The following is a 20,529-nucleotide window of genomic DNA, read 5'->3' on the forward strand; positions in this document are numbered from 1 at the left end:
GAAGACATTAATTTAACCACTGCTTTAAAGTGCTTATCACCATCCTCTTGCATTGTGTGGATCTACAGAGCTGAAATATTCTTCTAAAAATCTTCGTTTTTGTTCTGATGAAGAAAGTAAGTCATACACATCTGGTATGGCATAAGGGTGAGTAAATGATTAGAGAATTTTCATTTTTGGGTGAACTATCCCTATAATATTTGACATAGTCGCACAAGATCTCCTTAGTTGTGATCATAGGGTTCTTAATTCAGTCAAGGTTAGAAAGTAATTTGTTTGTAAGCAGGTACATAAAAAAAATCTTAAAAACAGTCTGCGGCATCTTCTGCATTCATTGTCTAGCTTAGATTTTGTCCAGGGCTCACTTAGCTCTGTACTCATGTATTATTAGTCACATAAATTAACATACATTTACATGAAAGATGGGTTTAATTTAAACACAGAATTGGTCAGTTCCCCAAGGTGTTATATTACTTTGCACAGCATCTGCAAATTTTAATAATTGCAATACTTTACCGAGTACACCACACGCAGCATTACATCACACTGGTATTGACCATGCTTCTTGTCTCACTCTCACTGTAAGCTATTCAGATCTCGCCGTGTAATGGGACTCTTTACGTTTATTGTGGTTTTTACCTTGGCGTGCATTTTTGCTGCAGCCAGCAGAGTCTTCATATTTTATTAATACAACTTATAAGCAAGTAAAGATCAGAGAATGAATGGGCTTAAAATGTTGTATGCCAACACTGCTTCTAGATGCCAAGAAAAACAAGATCAAATACCTTTGAAGTCCTTGAAAAATTCAGTCAAGAAGTCGTAAAACTAGTTATCCATGGCTTTTAAATTTTGGACTGTTTGCCTTGAAGCTGAAGTTAGAAATGCAGTTTTGCTCGGCTTTGGTGTGTGTATTCTTACATGAGTGCCTGCACTTAAAACTATGAATTATCTGTATTTTCATTAAGCAGAAATGTAGTGAACATACTAGCACAGCACTCAGAGGCCCAATTGACACTTGGCATTGACATCTGTCTTGTTAAATTTTTTGTGATCCGATTTCATAAGGGAATATTCCAGATTCAATACAAGTTAAGCTCAATCGGTGGCATTTGTGGCATAATGTTGATTACCACAAACATTTATTTTGACAACTCCCTCCTTTTCTTAAAAAAAGCAAAAATCAAGGTTACATTGAGGCACTTACAATGGAGTGAATTGGGTAATTTTTGGAGGATTAAAGGAATAGTCCACCCAAAAATGAAAATTCTGTCATCATTTACTCACCCTCATGCTGTTCCAGATGTGTTTGACTTTCTTTTGCAGAAGACGAATGAAGGCCATTAGGTGGCGATATGCATGAAGAATGCGAAAAAAGAAGAATGTGGAAGTGACAGTGGAGATGTATCTACCTCAAGTGCTTTTTTGCTCCAAATCAAAGTTTGTAATGTTGTGATTCACCTCGGAGCTGATTGGTTTGGTTCATGGCTTAGAACTCCTTTTTGAAGGATTTTATCCTGTGGAAAATCCCAATGGAAGATATAAATGGGGAAAAATACTTCTGAAACCAAGACAGCTCAAAAAAGTGGGCAGGCACTATTGCGCTCTGTAGGGAGTTGGTACTCCCTTACAGATTCTACTCTTCAGGGAATGTTGCAGAGATTTGCCCATTCAGACACAAGAGCATTATTGAGGTCAGGCTTGGGTTTGGCTCGCAGTCGGTGTACGAGTTCATCCCAAAAGTGTTCAGTGGGGTTCATGTGTGGTCTTTGCACATGCCAGTGAAGTTCTTTCATACCAGAATTTAAAAGCCATTTCATTATGGACCTCGCTTTGTGCACAGGGTATTATCATGCTGGAGCAGAAAATGGCCTTTTCCAAACTGTTACCATAAAGTTGGAGTGCACATTTCTCTAGAACGTCATTTACAAGAGCAAAATCAGAGACTGTCCCCTCGAAATCCGATTTACAAATGGTCACAGGAGACACTTGTTAATACAGTTGTAAACTAGGCCATAATTCAGGTACAGCTACAGTATGATGGCTTCCTGTTACTCATTTAACAAGAGGCCCCCACTTCTTGGCACCTTATCAGCACCAACATCTCACTCACACTCGGATTCTCCATGCTCTAAGTAGATTAAAACCTCACTGCATCCAGTTCCACCCATCAATCGCGTGGCTTGTCTGTCAAAGGTAGGGTTTTTATCTTCAGAGGTTTAGTCTGAGAGCTGGATGGTGTGTTCCACTTAGGTCCAGTCCAGTTAAGGGCACCGTTTGTGCCTCCTCTCACCACGTACATGAAAAAACCCACTCCAGCATCTTCCCACACCCACTACAAACAGAGTCTACCAACGTGCTACATTCCCTAATGTGTGTAGAGATACTGCAAGCTGAAGAAATGCCTGCATACGTCTCTATGTTTGCAGAAGGCTTGTCAGAAATTGCAGTGTGTGAGAGAACTCAAGCGGTTTGTGGGAAAGCCCATATGTCAAAGTAAAAGATATTCAATGCACGAGAGAGAGAGAGCGAGCATAAAATATGGCGTGGGATGGGTGGGAACGGGAGCGCAGGGCAGAAATGACACAGTTTATAAGAAGGAATGCAGGGAATTCCAGGCCGTGTTTGGGATGTCCTTCGTGCCCTGGAGTATCAAAACGCTCCTTTCTGTTCAGCATGCAGTACCTGCATGTTCTTTCTCCTTCGTTCAAACTCCCTCTCATTTTCCATACCTCCTGCATAATACAGCATTGTGCTGCAGATTATTGTGTCTTGTGGCTGGACACAGCTCCAAATTAACAATTCAAGGTAAGGTCATACAGTCACATTGAAATGGTGTGGTTTTGTGTCGAGACACCGAAGAGACGGTAGATTTTTGTTTTCTCTTTCTCCAATAAATGGGTATAGAAAACCAGTATTATGGCTCTTGCTGATGAGGTTACATGACAAAGCATATTTCAAAATTCTTTGGATCTGGTCATTATTATTCTCTTTTTGCCTAATTAGTGTTAATTTAGCAGTAAATGTATTGAGTAATCAAGAATTGAGTAGGTGATGGTTTGGTTTTACTACAGGAGAACTGTCCACTTTGAGACAATAAAGTGGCTTAGGCTTTTGCCAGTACCCTTCTTGGTAAATAGCATGAATATAATGCCAGTATTAGTAATTTATGTTTAGAACTAGTCATGGTTTAAATTAGTAAACTAAGTAAGTGTTGGGGGTCAATGTTTAAATTGATTAAATGATTTTGTATGAACTGTGTTTTGTGATAATAATGTTGGTTAGGAATGGGTGAAATGGCGATATATTTAAAGTGTCAATCAGTAGAGATTTTGCTATATCAAATCAATCAAATCAAATCAATCAAATCACTTTATTGCAGTATATCTTGTATATCGCGATATGTAAATATTCATGTGCGCACCATGGGCTTATCTATCAGTGGGAAGGGCTTCACGTGAGACTGAGAGAATTTATGAAACATGGACAAGGTTTTAAAAATATTCGGTGGACACCCAAGCCAATTAAATTTATATTAATATTGTGTTCGTTGTTTTATAAGCGCTTAATATGCTTCTCATCTGACGCGCTGTGTTTCATGTGAGTGTCACATCTCTGGAGCATGCAAGTGCGCTCAAATTCAGCAGGATTCCTGAAATTTACAGGAGATCATTGAGGGGGATCTACTCAATCATTTTTGAACCAGAAAAAAACCCTGAAAAAATTTCTGCAGAATGGGACAACTCTCAAACAAGTCAAGAAAATGAAGAGGAGCTTGTTATTAAAACAGGTTCGACATCTGTGATGTAGGTTCACAATACCCAACACAGAGGGCCTATTTACACTTGGCCATTTCATGCGTTTTCACTGATCGGATAGCTATCCGATCATGAGAAGACCAGGTGTAAGTGCTCTCCGAAACGCATTCTAGATGGATTGCAATCCGATCACCCAAATCACTTCAAGAGGTGGTTTGAGCACATTCCATTCGTAACTCGGTCAAGTGTAAATGCGTCTGGCTGTTCAAGAGGCATATGTAAACAATACTCTGCCCAAACAGCGCTACCAAGTATTTGCATAGGGCTCGCATCGCGCAATAAATGATAACAAATGAAGACACGGATGCACGTTGTAGGAAAGACAGGATTTTTCCCCTTCATTTAAATGTTAAAATAAATAAATAAAAAATACTACTTCCCCTAAAAACAGCAGTAATTTCTGGCCACTTATTTGAAGTTTTATCAGGTATTGTCCTCTAGTGTTCTATTATTAAAAATCATCATATTTCAGGCATTGGAGCAATTCACCAATAATGATCAGTAACCTTAAATTCAGTCTGACAGACTCATTCAGCAATGCGTTATACACTGGATAAGTGATAAATATTTGGCAATAAATATTTCTATTAATATTATGAAACAGTATTTTGAATTATGTTTATAAAATAAAATAGCCTGCCTGTTTGTCCTTATGACAATGGGACTATTGAACTTTTTTCACCTATATTTGTGATAATCGCATCACATGAGCCAGTCTCCGTTTCTATGTTAATCAAACACAAACACATGAAGACACGTCGACCTGATATCAGGTTGAACATTGTGGTTTTGTTCCACATTTTCAAATTTTCTGCGTCCTAGATAAACTTGTGCAGCTATGTTTTCCACTGTGGTGACAGAAGACGTGAGTCACAACAGATGTTCTTAGTTGAACATTTATGTCATTTGATTTGCTAACGTCTTATCAGCGATAATCAGAATATCATTCTTATTCAATACTAATTTAACCATGTATTATTCTGCACTTCTTGTAATCGTTATGAGCCAAATGGTGAGTTGATTCCTCAAACTCCGGTTTGTTTCTTCCTCGATATAACACGTCTACACACGCAGAATATTTAGATGAATGAACAAAGGCAGAGCTATGCGGCTTTATAATAGAATAGTGAGTGTACACGCACTCTCTGAAAGAGAGCAGGGAGATTTCATAGAGCAGCGTATAGTAAATCCACATGCGAGCGGAGAGATTCACGCTCACACAACCGGTACAGATGCGCTCTCAACTGATATGCATGTGTTCATGACATTTAACAGAATTATAACGCCATAGAGCTACTGCCTATTGAGCTGGACTGTGGTCTATTAAGCCAATTATTTTCATTTATCTTCACAATACATTTTTATTTGATTTATTTATTTGTCTTTTGATTTTACTTGAATTTATCATAATTCTCCACACCTCCCCTGATATGCCCTGGCGCCTCCCTAGGGAGGCGCACCTCCCGGTTTGAAAACCGTGGCTCTAGAAGATCTCGTGTTCCTTGAGGAAAGTTAATAATAATATTGGTCAACAACAAATCAGACAAATGTGTCAATGTGAAATTTAGCATTATGGTAAGAATGATTTAAATCCAAGTTGGGGTTTTTTGTACTTTGACTATTATCAAGCTCCAAATAAAGAGGAAATTATGTAATTGATTATATAATATAAAATAAATATTTGAAAGTATTAAATTCTCTGATAAAATTACACAAAAATAGACATTACAATATGGTTATTTAATACATTTTGTATTGATTTTCCCAATTTTTTTTTTTTTTACTATATCGCGAATCGTTATCGTGATATAAAATTACTCATATCATGATATAAGATTTTGGTCATATCACCTACCCCTAGTGTTGATTACAACAAAAAAGGTTTTTGACTTGCCCTATGCCTTGTTTATTAAAAAAATATTGTTACAGTAAGGCACAGTGGAAGTGAATGGGCCAGTCTTAAACATTAAAATGCACACAATTTCAAAAGTATATTAACAAGACGTAAAAATTGTACATGTTAGCGTGATTTTAGTGTGATAAAATCACTTTCTAACCTTATCTGTGTTAAGTTATATCCAGTATTACAACTTCATCATCATTACGATGTAGCGCTGGTAATCCCTGTAATGTGGTAAACACTATTACATCTGTATTTTGTCATTTTGTCACTAAAATCATGTTACGTCTACAGCTACAGCACAATACAATGTCTAAATATCATACTGAGCATATCTAAAGCTGTTTAATGACTACACATTAATAGCCTTAATTCAACGACTCTCAATCTTCAAGCTGCTTTGCTAGTTAGAGTCCCTTTACACTGAGACTTGTTTTAATCAAGTCATCGTCAGTTTTTCTGGCCAACCCCCATAATATAGTCTCCCTCTGTGTCCCTGTATGTAGAATGAGGTTGTCAGGCTGCATTTGTTGACACTGATGGGATGGTTCTGCTGTAAACTGGGCTCCCTGGGCCGAGCAGGCGGGGTACTGAGGTACATTCTTGATGAAGAACTCTGCTGCGACATGGCATGTCCTTTTGACTCATGCTGAGTGCTTGATACTTGGGACAAGGAGGTCAGCTTGACCCACTTTCCACCTCCTACCCTTCTGTCATGTGGGGAGAGGTGGACGAGAGGGCAGGGGGTGAGTAGGCGGATGGGTGCGCTGACTGTCAGTGAGCATGTTTGAGTGGGGGGTTTATGAGAGAGTGCTCCAGCTGTGGAATTCAGGTACATCGCAGCCACCGGGGCGGTAATGGACATGCATTCCCACAGAGATCAGTTTCTGACCCTCTTATGGCAACTCCTCACCATCCCTGAAGCCTCTGCTCTCCTCTTCATCACTTCTCGCCACTCAACATCTCTGCAGCTTTTGAACTTCAACAAATGTGCCAGAATCTATACAATCAAGCACAACTTGATCATCAGTGTTACATGCATATAATTTTACATGACTTGTGGAACATTTCTACTCTCTCGAAGCCTTCTGCTATACTCATGGATGACCTTGAGACTTTTGTGGTCACACCACCATGTGTATGTAAAGACAGGCTCTGCTGTCAACATGAAATCAAGTCTTATTTACTTTATTAATGCACATTCCTGATCTTCTTGTGCATGATTCATCAGTGAACGTTATTTCAAGGAAACCTCAAAGCATGTTCCAAGTTGAATGCAGGGTCAAAAAAGGAAAGTCACACACAACACAGAAACAGTTCTCATCTCTTTTCGAGATGACAAAGTGATTTGTGGCCAGTGAGTGAGTTGGATGTTAATTCAGTAACTGCTCCAACCAATTTAGTGTAAGCAAGTCAGTCGACTTATTCACAACCATAACGCACGAGTTTGACACATTTTTGTCTGTCGTTTCTAACATGGTTATGCAAAATGTTAGGGAGAGGCTGCACTGCAAATAATCATATTATAATCATCATATTATTTTTATCCATCACTTAAAGATGTGTAAAATAAAAAAGCGAAGCTCTAGTTCTGTTTCATGCCTCCTAAATTGTTTTCTTTCATTTTTTGTTTTTATTCATGAAAATGATGGACAACATTTTGGAATTACATATATTATGTAAATAACAAAAAATGTAACAGTTAACGCAACTTCTTGTTCCAGTCACTTTACATTCCGTGAGCAAATGAGGAAGTGCTTGTTAATAAAAAGCTCTGTCCTCAATGGTGTGGAACTGACCCTCTGCTAAGTGTCAAGCTTTCCTAGCCGAATCTGTTCTGCTGCAAACACAGAGAGAGAAGCAACTGCACAAAGTCAATTATTAAATAACATCTTTGTCAACTGTGCATTTATATCTAGTATAAAGTCGGCAAAATTTTTTCCAGTAATTATGTTTGGGAAAAGAAAATCAAAAACAATTATGTGATGGAGGTGTTTGCTTCAGAATCAAAGCAAATTCTTATTCAGGTTCAACTTAAGCCTCTTTTTTGCATTGAAAAACAATAGTGAGTAGATAAAATATTAATTTTAATAATTAGTTATTTGATTTATTATTATTTATCAGTTATTTATACATGCAAATTATTCCATAAAAATGTGTATATCAAGTCTATGACGTTATCAATCAAACATTTCAAATTTCCCTGATATATCACCCACTCCAAGGCTTGACAATGCAAGATCTATCTGATCAACCCTGACTAGTCTTATAAACACTTACACTGTCACAACTCTTTTGTTTCCCCTCACACTCACACACATTCTAACTCAAACTCTGTGTGTCTGAATGGCAGCTGGCCCTGCGGCTCTCTTGCTTTGTTCCCCTGATAGAGAGTTGGAGACAGACTGGACTGGTGCAGTAGTGCTTATTAGCAGTGTCTGTCTTCAGGAGCCCTGCTGAGCCAACCCTGAACCCTCCGGCCCCCAGCAAAGAAAGAGACAGAGACAGACAGAGAGGGAGAAGGACAAAAGGGAGAGAGGGACATCCAAAGAAAGGGAGTTTCTGCCTGCTCTATTGTCCACTTATCTAGTCATTACCTAACCTGACAGAGTGGTCACAGCATAGTTACATTTACAAGAAACTCTTTCATTTCACTAGTGATGTTGGAAACCTTCACCTTGGTTTGTTGTTTGATTGTGCACAGTAGGGAGGGGCATGACAACTCGAGTCCTCAAAGACAGCAATATGTGGTCGATGATGAAAACGATTAGTCAACGTTTTCAAAAACGTCAACAATAAAAAAAATTGTCAACAAAAATGTTCGTTGTCGAATAGTCATTTGATCTCATTTAACGTAACATGAGATCACATTAAACTCTAATGATGACACACGAGGGCAGCACTGCAGCTCGCGCCTGACTGAGGAGAGGAAGAATTACACAGCTCACAGTCCAGATTAGAGCCCGACCGATATGGGATTTTTGAGACCGATACTGATTTTAGAGAGGGAAAATTCACCGATTACCGATATGGTGACCGATATAGCTAATTTTTGAGCTGGAATGAAAACAGACCTTTTCTATGTGGATTTTTCACCGATACAACTATGCAAAGGTACTCGGAAGGCTGCTTTCTTAAATATTTTATCAAAGAATATTTGACATTATTCTTATACATTGTCAACAAATTCTAGAAATGAACACTGAGAAAGTAAAGAATAAATAAAAATACAATAAATAGCGTAATAAAAATCAGTACTGTATGTTTGGTATAAGTCAATTGCTGACCATTTAAATAAAGAATAAAAATACAATAAATAGCTAAATAAACATCAGTACTGTTTAGTATCAGTCAATGGCTGACCATTAAAATAAACCGATATATCGGTCGGGCACTAGTCCAGATGCACTCTAAACTTTCCAAACAGCTTCAAGTGATGTAGATCGGGGCACAAGCTGAATAATCAGTTAAGAGCTAATGATTAATCATTGCAATAATCGGCAAATAGTCGAATAATCATTCTAATAATCGTTAGATTAGTCGATTATCAAAATAATCATTAGTTGCAGCCCTAATTGCATGACTTCGTGTCATTATGGGTGATGCTTTTTGGTCTGATTGGTTGGAGTTTAAGACTGCAAGTGGTTTCTGGTGACTCAGTCCACAGCAGGAACAATGCTTCACGCTGTTTGGAGAGGATTCAGAGACATACTGCACACCAATGACACTAAAGAACATAAAACATTAATCATCATTTATTATTATTACTAATATTAATACAAAGAATGTACAATTTTACTATACAGGTTTAATGTATTTACGTTGCTATTTCTTCAACGTCAGGCATCTAGCTTTTATTTTGAATCATGCTTTTATTTTGATATGAGCTTCTATTTTGACGTGTGGTTTGACAGAAGCTTCACTTATTCTGACGGATAAACAGTTTGCTACATGGCCCAGTTTGATTGTTAAAGCACAAATGCTCTGATTTAATTATTTAAGTACTGTATATAGTCCATGTACTATGCGCTTCACTTTAGATTAGTGCTTTGTCATCTTATACAAAGCGAATGATTCTCAATGTCTGTGAAATTTCCAGTGTATGAGCAGTCTGCTTCACTCATTTATATAAAGCACGCAGCTCATACAGACTAAGATTGCAGCCTACCGTGATTTCGAGCTGCACATGTATGTCGCTTGTTTACATAGAAAAATAACTGCCCAGCCTGCCCAAAAGCATTCCAAAGATGGCTGCCTAGTGGACTGACTTGCATTGAAAGTGACTTTGGTTATATCCAATATTACAAATTTGTTGCCATGACGTTGTAACACTGGCAAACCCTGTGATTTTATCACATTCAAATGTTAATGCATATAATGTTTAGCTACATCTTGTGGCAGTACTTTTGAATCTGTGTGTACTTCACCATTTATGGACTGGCCCCATTTACTTCCGTTGTAAGTACCTTACTGTAACCACAATTTTTGCTTTTTTAGAGTAGTCAAAATGAACAAAATGCAGGTCTCAAGTGCAGAGCTGGCTCAAGTTGTTTCCATTGTGTTTGTATTGTCTCAAGCAGAAACAGTGATGCTGTGTCCCTGACTGACCTCTGATATTGCAATGTAGAGTTGCTGTAGCTGCTAAAGTTTTTATGCTCAAAGATTAGGGTCTTTGGACAGATGTTCGGAGGCCATTGGGTTTAGCAGTGGGTTATACACTGTTCCGTCCCGCCCATTTGTGTTTGTATGCATGCATCTAAAGAACTGTCAACTCTTCTCTGTAAAGCTGTGTAAAAGTGTAAACCTGCATGCTGTTGACGGGGTTTTTCCTGGAATAAGAGTTGAGCTGTCCTACAGACTTCACCTTTATTGCCGCTAATAGCTCCAGTCCTGCTGACGCAGCTGGAGACTTCCATACCTTGACCTGCCCTTCCCTTTTGTCTGCTGTTAAACACCCAACACACACCTGCAATCAACCCTGATCTGCCCACAGGAAATGACCCACTATTGACCTCATTAGATGTTATCCAGTAGCTCTTTCACACACAAATGTATCACTTATTAACCTTAAATGTGTTTCCTTTTTGCTCAGCATGTTCATTGAAACATCTCTCTCATGACTGCATTGTCTCCTTGTTTATTTGACGCAATATCCTCTCTCACTGCTAACTCTGTCTCGTTCCACACCGGCTCATGTGAGGATCTTAGAGCTTTTATATCACAGCCATCTGTCAATACAATTTGGTCAAATGATTTTAAAACCTGTGCGTTTATAGCGTCTTAAGCCAAGAGGCTGGCTGAGCTCCATCTGGAACACACCGAGTATTAAGGGATGATCTCTGTTCAAGCCGCCTCCAGCTGATTCATGCTTCACATGATGAAAAATTACCTTTTGCTTATTAAAAAATTGTGTAAGTAAAAAAAAAAAAAAAAAAAAAAAAATTGCAGAATTTATTTCCCCATGAGAATCAGGATGATTAATAAATTACCATGCTGTTAAACTAAAAAAAAATTCTTTGGTAACCTCAGGACATCCGGCCCACAAACCATCTTTTTGTGGCCCATGTGATGTTGTCATGACATAAAATTATTAACATGCATGAATTTTGAGATGTCGATTTTCTAGAGCCTTTATGATAATTCTCAGTATTGTTAAGTTACTGGACCGTTATAGAGGAAAAGAAATGGCAAAAGAATTTATTAAACTTCAAAGCCATGAATATAAATCTCATTATAAACTGTAACATGAGTGCGGCATCAGTCTGCGTGCACTTTGATAGAAACAGTCTGTGCGCGCTCTGTCACTTAAACATTTATCTTTTCCCAAATGCTTTATTATTAGTTACTTGTGTTAGTTACTTTAAAATAACTCTAAAGCGGGTAATCATAGATTGTAATGATTTCTCATTGAAGCACTTTTTTTAGTCTTGTTCTGAGGGTACTGTAATTCTGGTGTGTGTGTGTGTGTGTTCATTAGGTAGCCAGTGTGTCATGACAATCTTTGAGAGTGAAAACAGAACAAATCATCTATGGCAATAAATATTGACATTTCACAAAATGTACATTTTAAATGAACGTAAATTTTTTTTTTTTTTTTTTTTTTTTTGCAGTGGTGCATTCTGCTGCAGTATATAGCCTATTTTTAAAGGGTGGATCTAAAAAAATAAAAGAAATACTGTATAGGCCTATATATGATCATTATTTTAATATCACAGTTTTTATTTTACAAAGAACCACACATTTCCAATAATTAAGCTATATATCTAAAGAGGTTTTATTTTATTGTTAATTACATGTGTCCATAATGGAATAAATAGCAAATTTAGCATAATCTACTCACCTCATTAATGTAAAAATGTAATTCTGATGGGGTTTTTTTGTTTGTTTTGTTTTTTTATTAAAAAAATTATAAGAGGCCTTGAGGCTAAAGGGACCCTGCTTTCTTTTTTCTTTTTTTGGCTTTGGGCTGATCAGAATCATTTGAGAGAATCATGTGTGAATTTGCAGTCAGACGTTTCAGAGAATCACCTAAGTTATGAAAAAGCTCTCCATATTTAAAAATGGTTGAGTCAGGGATTTTTATTATTAAGTTTAGGAATCTCAATATTTTGTGACTGTCCTAATCTTCTGCTTTTGTGGCTGTCATCTTCAGCAAGATGAATCTCTTTAATATATTTCTCTGGGCTTGTTGCTTTGCATAGAACTGAAAAGATGATACAGGTGCTATGCTGTATTACCCCAGTGTTTTATTCATATTCTGTTATTTGCAGGGACTCTACACTCACGATTTCTACAGCGCTGTCTATTGTAGTGTAACGTAATACGAGCTGTGCTTCCTGGATTCTCATTAACCTATAAACAACCTAAACGTATCTCTGTCTCCCTCTCTTCCTACAGAACTCAATACGGCACAATCTCTCGTTGAACAAGTGTTTTCTCAAAGTGCCTCGCTCCAAAGATGACCCAGGAAAGGTAAGCTTTCTCTTCTGTTTTTTTCCCCCTGTGTGTATTGCTGTTTTATTCAGAAATGCACGTTTTGTACATTTTGCTAAATACAAAACGCTGCCACCAGACAGAGTTGGCAGATTCAGTCGTTAAAATATGCATACGGATCCTTGTGAAAATAGATGAGAGAGAGCACTTGCAGTAACGTTTTAAAAGTGCTCTCCGGAGCTCTCTCGGTTGGCACTTCAGCCCAGCACTTACTGCACAAGAGGGAAGACCACCACCTGCTCCCCCTCAGTCAGCATGCAGCTCGCATGCATCTGCCAGCAGCATTTCACAATGGACCGGCGAGCCCTTAATGCTCTGGTCCACCGTAACAAAAACAACCCTGACTGAGACTGTTTGGTCAGTAGGCATGTGAAGGCCAAAGTGCAGAACAACATATTCCAAAATAAGTGTCTATGTCTGGTCAAATATGTTTGGATGTTTGGATTAGCCCAGATTAACTTTCTTTTCCATAAAGTACCACTACCACAAAACACTTCCTTATATCACTTTATCCTGAGCCATCTTGTGCGAATGTGTTCAAGCGCACACTCACACAGTGCGACATAAAGAGAAGAGTCGAGGCATGCAGAGGATGGGGACTGAATGCTAATTTCATGTTTTGCAGTAATCCTCTGATATTGACACTCCTGGGATCTGCTCCACTAAATACAAAATAATCTATCACTTTATGGATTCTATTTCAAATGCATGGCCAACATGTTTGGAATGTGCCTCCTTCCACACAACACTCCCCCTAGACTAAGAACTTCAAAGCTGTGCGGGGCTCTCTTGATATGTTCCATCAATATTGTAATATGGCAAGAATATTGACCTCGCTGTTTGTGCGAGATAGTAACTGAGGCATGTTTCTCACTGAGATGGCAGAAACGATTGTTCACTTTACTTTTATGCTGCAGCAAGAAAGCAAGGCAAGCTGAATTTTGGACTGATACCATCACGTTCAGTCTTGAGTAGACTCGTCTGGAAACATGGAGGTTATAGTCAGAGAGCTCTTGCCTACATCGAGACTGGGGCAGTTTGTCTTACTGATTATCCAAATTAAAGACAAGATTTTAAGTAAGGTATACGTAAATGGGTCTTCAACTTTGGACACCTTTAGCACTGTAGACTTCTACAAAGTAAAGACCTTTCACTCATTTAACTTTTTCCTAATGTCATGAAAATTTCCACTACAGTGTCATTTCCAGCACATCTCAAATTCTGTATTATGTTTAATAGAATTCCATGGTGGAAATTATTTTTTAAATAAAATGACAGACTCTCTTGTCTAGCTAAGGCTAATTTCAAATCTAACATTTTATATATCCTAAATACAAATAAATAGGGGTGTAACAATTCACTCATCTCATGATTCGGATCATGATTTTTTTTAAACTACCTAATACTAACAAACTATAAGAAAGTCCCATGTTCACAATGCGCATCATCTTAAACCATTACACCCCTACTAATAAATATTTTCACACTTTTTGTGTAATTTGACAAAATTACAGTTTGATTTGAAATGACACCCAATAAAAATATTCTGCTAACAAGTGATTTACCTTGAAGTTTTTTTATTTTCTTCAAACATCACTTGTCTCATTATTTATCATAAGCATGATCTTCACAGACACTTTTGTTGAAATGGATAACATATTCTCTAACTTGAGATTATATATATATATATATATATATATATATATATATATATATATATATATATATATATACACACACACACACACAGTGGTGTGAAAAAGTGTTTGCCCCCTTCCTGATTTCTTATTTTTTTGCATGTTTGTCACACTTAAATGTTTCAGATCATCAAACAAGTTTAAATATTAGTCAAAGATAACACAAGTAAACACAAAATGCAGTTTTTAAATGAAGGTTGTTATTATTAAGGGAAAACAAAATCCAAACCTACATGGCCCTGTGTGAAAAAGTGTTTGCCCCACCTGTTAAAACATAACTGTGGTTTATCACACCTGAGTTCAATTTCTCTAGCCACACCCAGGCCTGATTACTGCCACACCTGTTCTCAATCAAGAAATCACTTAAATAGGACCTGCCTGACAAAGTGAAGTAGACCAAAAGATCTTGAAAAGCTAGACATCATGCCGAGATCCAAAGAAATTCAGGAACAAATGAGAAAGAAAACCACTGCTGAGCAAAAAGAACATTAAGGCTCGTCTCATTTTTGCCAGAAAACATCTTGATGATCCCCAAGACTTTTGGGAAAATACTCTGTGGACTGACGAGACAAAAGTTGAACTTTTTGGAAGGTGTTTGTCCCATTACATCTGGCGTAAAAGTAACACCGCATTTCAGAAAAAGAACATCATACCAACAGTAAAATATGGTGGTGGTAGTGTGATGGTCTGGGGCTGTTTTGCTGCTTCAGGACCTGGAAGACTTGCTGTGATAAATGAAACCATGAATTCTGCTGTCTACCAAAAAATCCAGAAGGAGAATGTCCGGCCATCTGTTCGTGACCTCAAGCTGAAGCGAACTTGGGTTCTGCAGCAGGACAATGATCCAAAACACACCAGCAAGTCCACCTCTGAATGGCTGAAGAAAAACAAAATGAAGACTTTGGAGTGGCCTAGTCAAAGTCCTGACCTGAATCCTATTGAGATGCTGTGGCATGACCTTAAAAAGACAGTTCATGCTCAAACTCTCCAATGTGGCTGAATTACAACAATTCTGCAAAGATGAGTGGGCCAAAATTCCTCCACAGCGCTGTAAAAGACTCATTGCAAGTTATCGCAAACGCTTGATTGCAGTTGTTGCTGCTAAGGGTGGCCCAACCAGTTATTAGGTTTAGGGGACAATCACTTTTTCACACAGGGCCATGTAGGTTTGGATTTTGTTTTCCCTTAATAATAACAACCTTCATTTAAAAACTGCATTTTGTGTTTACTTGTGTTATCTTTGACTAATATTTAAACTTGTTTGATGATCTGAAACATTTAAGTGACAAACATGCAAAAAAATAAGAAATCAGGAAGGGGGCAAACACTTTTTCACACCACGTGTGTGTGTGTGTGTGTGTGTGTGTGTGTGTGTGTGTGTGTATATATATATATATATATATATATATACAGTTGCAGCTCAATAAATTAGAATGTCATCTAAAAGTTCATTTATTTCAGTAATTCAACTCAAATTGTGAAACTCGTGTATTAAATAAATTCAATGCACACAGACTGAAGTAGTTTAGGTCTTTGGTTCTTTTAATTGTGATGATTTTGGCTCACATTTAACAAAAACCCACCAATTCACTATCTCAAAAAATTAGAATATGGTGACATGCCAATCAGCTAATCAACTCAAAACACCTGCAAAGGTTTCCTGAGCCTTCAAAATGGTCTCTCAGTTTGGTTCAATAGGCTACACAATCATGGGGAAGACTGCTGATCTGACAGTTGTCCAGAAGACAATCATTGACACCCTTCACAAGGAGGGTAAGCCACAAACATTCATTGCCAAAGAAGCTGGCTGTTCACAGAGTGCTGTATCCAAGCATGTTAACAGAAAGTTGAGTGGAAGGAAAAAGTGTGGAAGAAAAAGATGCACAACCAACCGAGAGAACCACAGCCTTAGGAGAATTGTCAAGCAAAATCAATTCAAGAATTTGGGTGAACTTCACAAGGAATGGACTGAGGCTGGGGTCAAGGCATCAAGAGCCACCACACACAGACGTGTCAAGGAATTTGGCTACAGTTGTTGTATTCCTCTTGTTAAGCCACTCCTGAACCACAGACAACGTCTGAGGCGTCTTACCTGGGCTAAGGAGAAGAAGAACTGGACTGTTGCCCAGTGGTCCAAAGTCCTCTTTTCAGATGAGAGCAAGTTTTGTATTTCATTTGGAAACCAAGGTCCTAGAGTCTGGAGGAAGGGGGGAGAAGCTCATAGCCCAAGTTGCTTGAAGTCCAGTGTTAAGTTTCCACAGTCTGTGATGATTTGGGCTGCAATGTCATCTGCTGGTGTTGGTCCATTGTGTTTTTTGAAAACCAAAGTCACTGCACCCGTTTACCAAGGAATTTTGGAGCACTTCATGCTTCCTTCTGCTGACCAGCTTTTTAAAGATGCTTATTTCATTTTCCAGCAGGATTTGGCACCTGCCCACACTGCCAAAAGCACCAAAAGTTGGTTAAATGACCATGGTGTTGGTGTGCTTGACTGGCCAGCAAACTCACCAGACCTGAACCCCATAGAGAATCTATGGGGTATTGTCAAGAGGAAAATGAGAAACAAGAGACCAAAAAATGCAGATGAGCTGAAGGCCACTGTCAAAGAAACCTGGGCTTCCATACCACCTCAGCAGTGCCACAAACTGATCACCTCCATGCCACGCCGAATTGAGGCAGTAATTAAAGCAAAAGGAGCCCCTACCAAGTATTGAGTACATATACAGTAAATGAACATACTTTCCAGAAGGTCAACAATTCACTAAAAATGTTTTTATTATTGGTCTTATGATGTATTCTAATTTTTTGAGATAGTGAATTGGTGGGTTTTTGTTAAATGTGAGCCAAAATCATCACAATTAAAAGAACCAAAGACTTAAACTACTTCAGTCTGTGTGCATTGAATTTATTTAATACACGAGTTTCACAATTTGAGTTGAATTACTGAAATAAATGAACTTTTCCACAACATTCTAATTTATTGTGATGCACCTGTGTGTGTGTGTATGTGTGTATATATATATATGTATATATATATATATATATATATATATATATATATATATATATATATATATATATATATATATATATATATATATATATATATATATATATATATATATATATATATATGTATGACATCCCATTCTTAATCCATAGGGTTTAATATGACGTCGGCCCACCCTTTGCAGCTATAACAGCTTCAACTCTTCTGGGAAGGCTTTCCACAAGGTTTAGGAGTGTGTTTATGGGAATTTTTGACCATTCTTCCAGAAGCGCATTTGTGAGGTCAGACACTGATGTTGGACGAGAAGGCCTGGCTCGCAGTCTTCGCTCTAATTCATCCCAAAGGTGCTCTATCGGGTTGAGGTCAGGACTCTGTGCAGGCCAGTCAAGTTCTTCCACACCAAACTCGCTCATCCATGTCTTTATGGACCTTGCTTTGTGCACTGGTGCGCAGTGATGTTGGAACAGGAAGGGGCCATCCCCAAACTGTTCCCACAAAGTTGGGAGCATGGAATTGTCCAAAATCTCTTGGTATGCTGAAGCATTCAGAGTTCCTTTCACTGGAACTAAGGGGCCAAGCCCAGCTCCTGAAAAACAACCCCACACCATAACCCCCCCTCCACCAAACTTTACAGTTGGCACAATGCAGTCAGACAAGTACCGTTCTCCTGGCAACTGCCAAACCCAGACTCGTCCATCAGATTGCCAGATGGAGAAGCGTGATTCGTCACTCCAGAGAACGCGTCTCCACTGCTCTAGAGTCCAGTGGTGGCGTGCTTTACACCACTGCATCCGACGCTTTGCATTGCACTTGGTGATGTATGGCTTGGATGCAGCTGCTCGGCCATGGAAACCCATTCCATGAAGCTCTCTACGCACTGTTCTTGAGCTAATCTGAAGGCCACATGAACTTTGGAGGTCTGTAGCGATTGACTCTGCAGAAAGTTGGCGACCTCTGCGCACTATGCGCCTCAGCATCCACTGACCCCGCTCTGTCATTTTACGTGGCCTACCACTTCGTGGCTGAGTTGCTGTCATTCCCAATCGCTTCCACTTTGTTATAATACCACTGACAGTTGACTGTGGAATATTTAGTAGCGAGGAAATTTCACGACTGGACTTGTTGCACAGGTGGCATCCTATCACAGTACCACGCTGGAATTCACTGAGCTCCTGAGAGCGGCCCATTCTTTCACAAATGTTTGTAGAAGCAGTCTGCATGCCTAGGTGCTTCATTTTATACACCTGTGGCCATGGAAGTGATTGGAACACCTGAATTCAATAATTTGGATGGGTGAGCGAATACTTTTGGCAATATAGTGTATATATATATATATATATATATATATATATATATATATATACACAGTTGTGCTCAAAAGTTTGCATACCCTTGGAGAATTGGTAATATATGTACCATTTTTAAAGAAAACATGAGTGAGCAGGCAGAACACATTTCTTTTATTTCTTATGGGATTCATATTCAACTGTAGGTTATAACAGAATGGCACAATCATAAAACAAAACATGGCAACAAAGAAAAAAATGAAATGACCCCTGTTCAAAAGTCTGCATACCCTTTGTTCTTAATACTGTGTATTGCCCCCTTTAGCATCAATGACAGCGTGCAGTCTTTTGTAATAGTTGTCTATGAGGCTCCAAATTCTTGCAGGTGGTATAGCTGCCCATTCGTCTTGGCAAAATGCCTCCAGGTCATGCAAAGTCTTTGGTCGTCTTGCATGAACCGCAGGTTTGAGATCTCCCCAGAGTGGCTCGATGATATTAAGGTCAGGAGACTGTGATGGCCATTCCAGAACATTCACCTTTTTCTGCTGTAACCACTGGAGGGTCAACTTGGCCTTGTGCTTAGGGTCACTGTCATGCTGGAAAGTCCAAGAGGGTCCCATGTCTAGCTTTTGTGCAGAAGAATGCAAATTGCATTCCCCGTGCCTTTAGAGCTCACACACCCACAAAACATCAGTGAGCCACCACCATGCTTCACAGTGGGGATGGTATTCTTTTCACTATAGGCCTTGTTGACCCCTCTCCAAACATAGCGCTTATGGTTGTGACCATAAAGCTCTATTTTGTTCTCGTCACTCCAAATTACAGTGTGCCAGAAGCTGTAAGGCGTGTCAAGGTGTTGTCAGGCATATGGTAACCGGGCTTTTTTGTGGCATTGGTGTAGTAAAGGCTTCTTTCTGGCAACTCGACCATGCAGCTCATTTTTGTTCAAGTATCGTCGTATTGTGCTCCTTGAAACAACCACACCGTCTTTTTCCAGAGCAACCTGTATTTCTCCTGAGGTTACCTGTGGGTTTTTCTTTGTATCCCGAACAATTCTTCTGGCAGTTGTGGCTGAAATCTTTCTTGGTCTACCTGGCCTGGCTTGGTATACTAGAGATCCCCAAATTTTCCACTTCTTAATAAGTGATTGAAGAGTACTGACTGGCATTTTCAAGGATTTGGATATCTTTTTATATCCTTTTCCATCTTTATAAAGTTCCATTACCTTGTTACACAGGTCTTTTTGCAGTTCTTTTCTGCTCCCCATGGCTCAGTATCTAGCCTGCTCAGTGCATCCAAGTGAATTAACCTTTAATTGCCATTTAAACCTGTGTGTGTCAACTTGTGTGTCTGTAACAAGGCCAAACATTCAAGTGTATGTAAACTTTTGATCAGGGCCATTTGGGTGATTTCTGTTATCATTATGATTTAAAAAGGAGCCAAACAACTATGTGATAATGAATGGCTTCATATGATCACTATCCTTAAATAAAAAAGTTTTTTTTGCATGATCAGTCATATTTTCAAAATCAATGCCAAAATTTCACAATTTCTGCCAGGGTATGCAAACTTTTGAGCACAACTGTGTGTGTGTGTATGTGTGTGTGTATATATTTATATATATATATATATATATATATACACACTGATCAGCCACATTATTATAATCACCTGCCTTATATTGTGTAGGTCCTCCTCGTGCCACCAAAACAGCGCCAACCCGCATCTCAAAATAGCATTCTGAGATGATATTCTTCTCACCACAATTGTACAGAGTTGTTATCTGAGTTACCGTAGACTTTCAGTTCGAACCAGTCTAGCCATTCTC

General features: G+C 38.6%; 1 protein-coding gene across 3 annotated transcripts in view; it reads left to right on the plus strand.

Moving 5' to 3' along the window:
* Positions 1-20,529, plus strand: part of LOC127427586 (forkhead box protein J3-like) — a 144,913-nt gene that overhangs the window by 74,204 nt on the left and 50,180 nt on the right. For all 3 annotated transcript variants that reach the window (XM_051675254.1, XM_051675255.1, XM_051675256.1), the window contains exon 3: positions 12,613-12,687. In XM_051675254.1, the coding sequence (XP_051531214.1) occupies positions 12,613-12,687 (75 nt within the window). The remainder of the gene's footprint in view (positions 1-12,612; positions 12,688-20,529) is intronic.

The sequence above is a fragment of the Myxocyprinus asiaticus genome, chromosome 37, assembly GCF_019703515.2.
Source record: "Myxocyprinus asiaticus isolate MX2 ecotype Aquarium Trade chromosome 37, UBuf_Myxa_2, whole genome shotgun sequence".
Lineage (NCBI taxonomy): Eukaryota > Metazoa > Chordata > Actinopteri > Cypriniformes > Catostomidae > Myxocyprinus > Myxocyprinus asiaticus.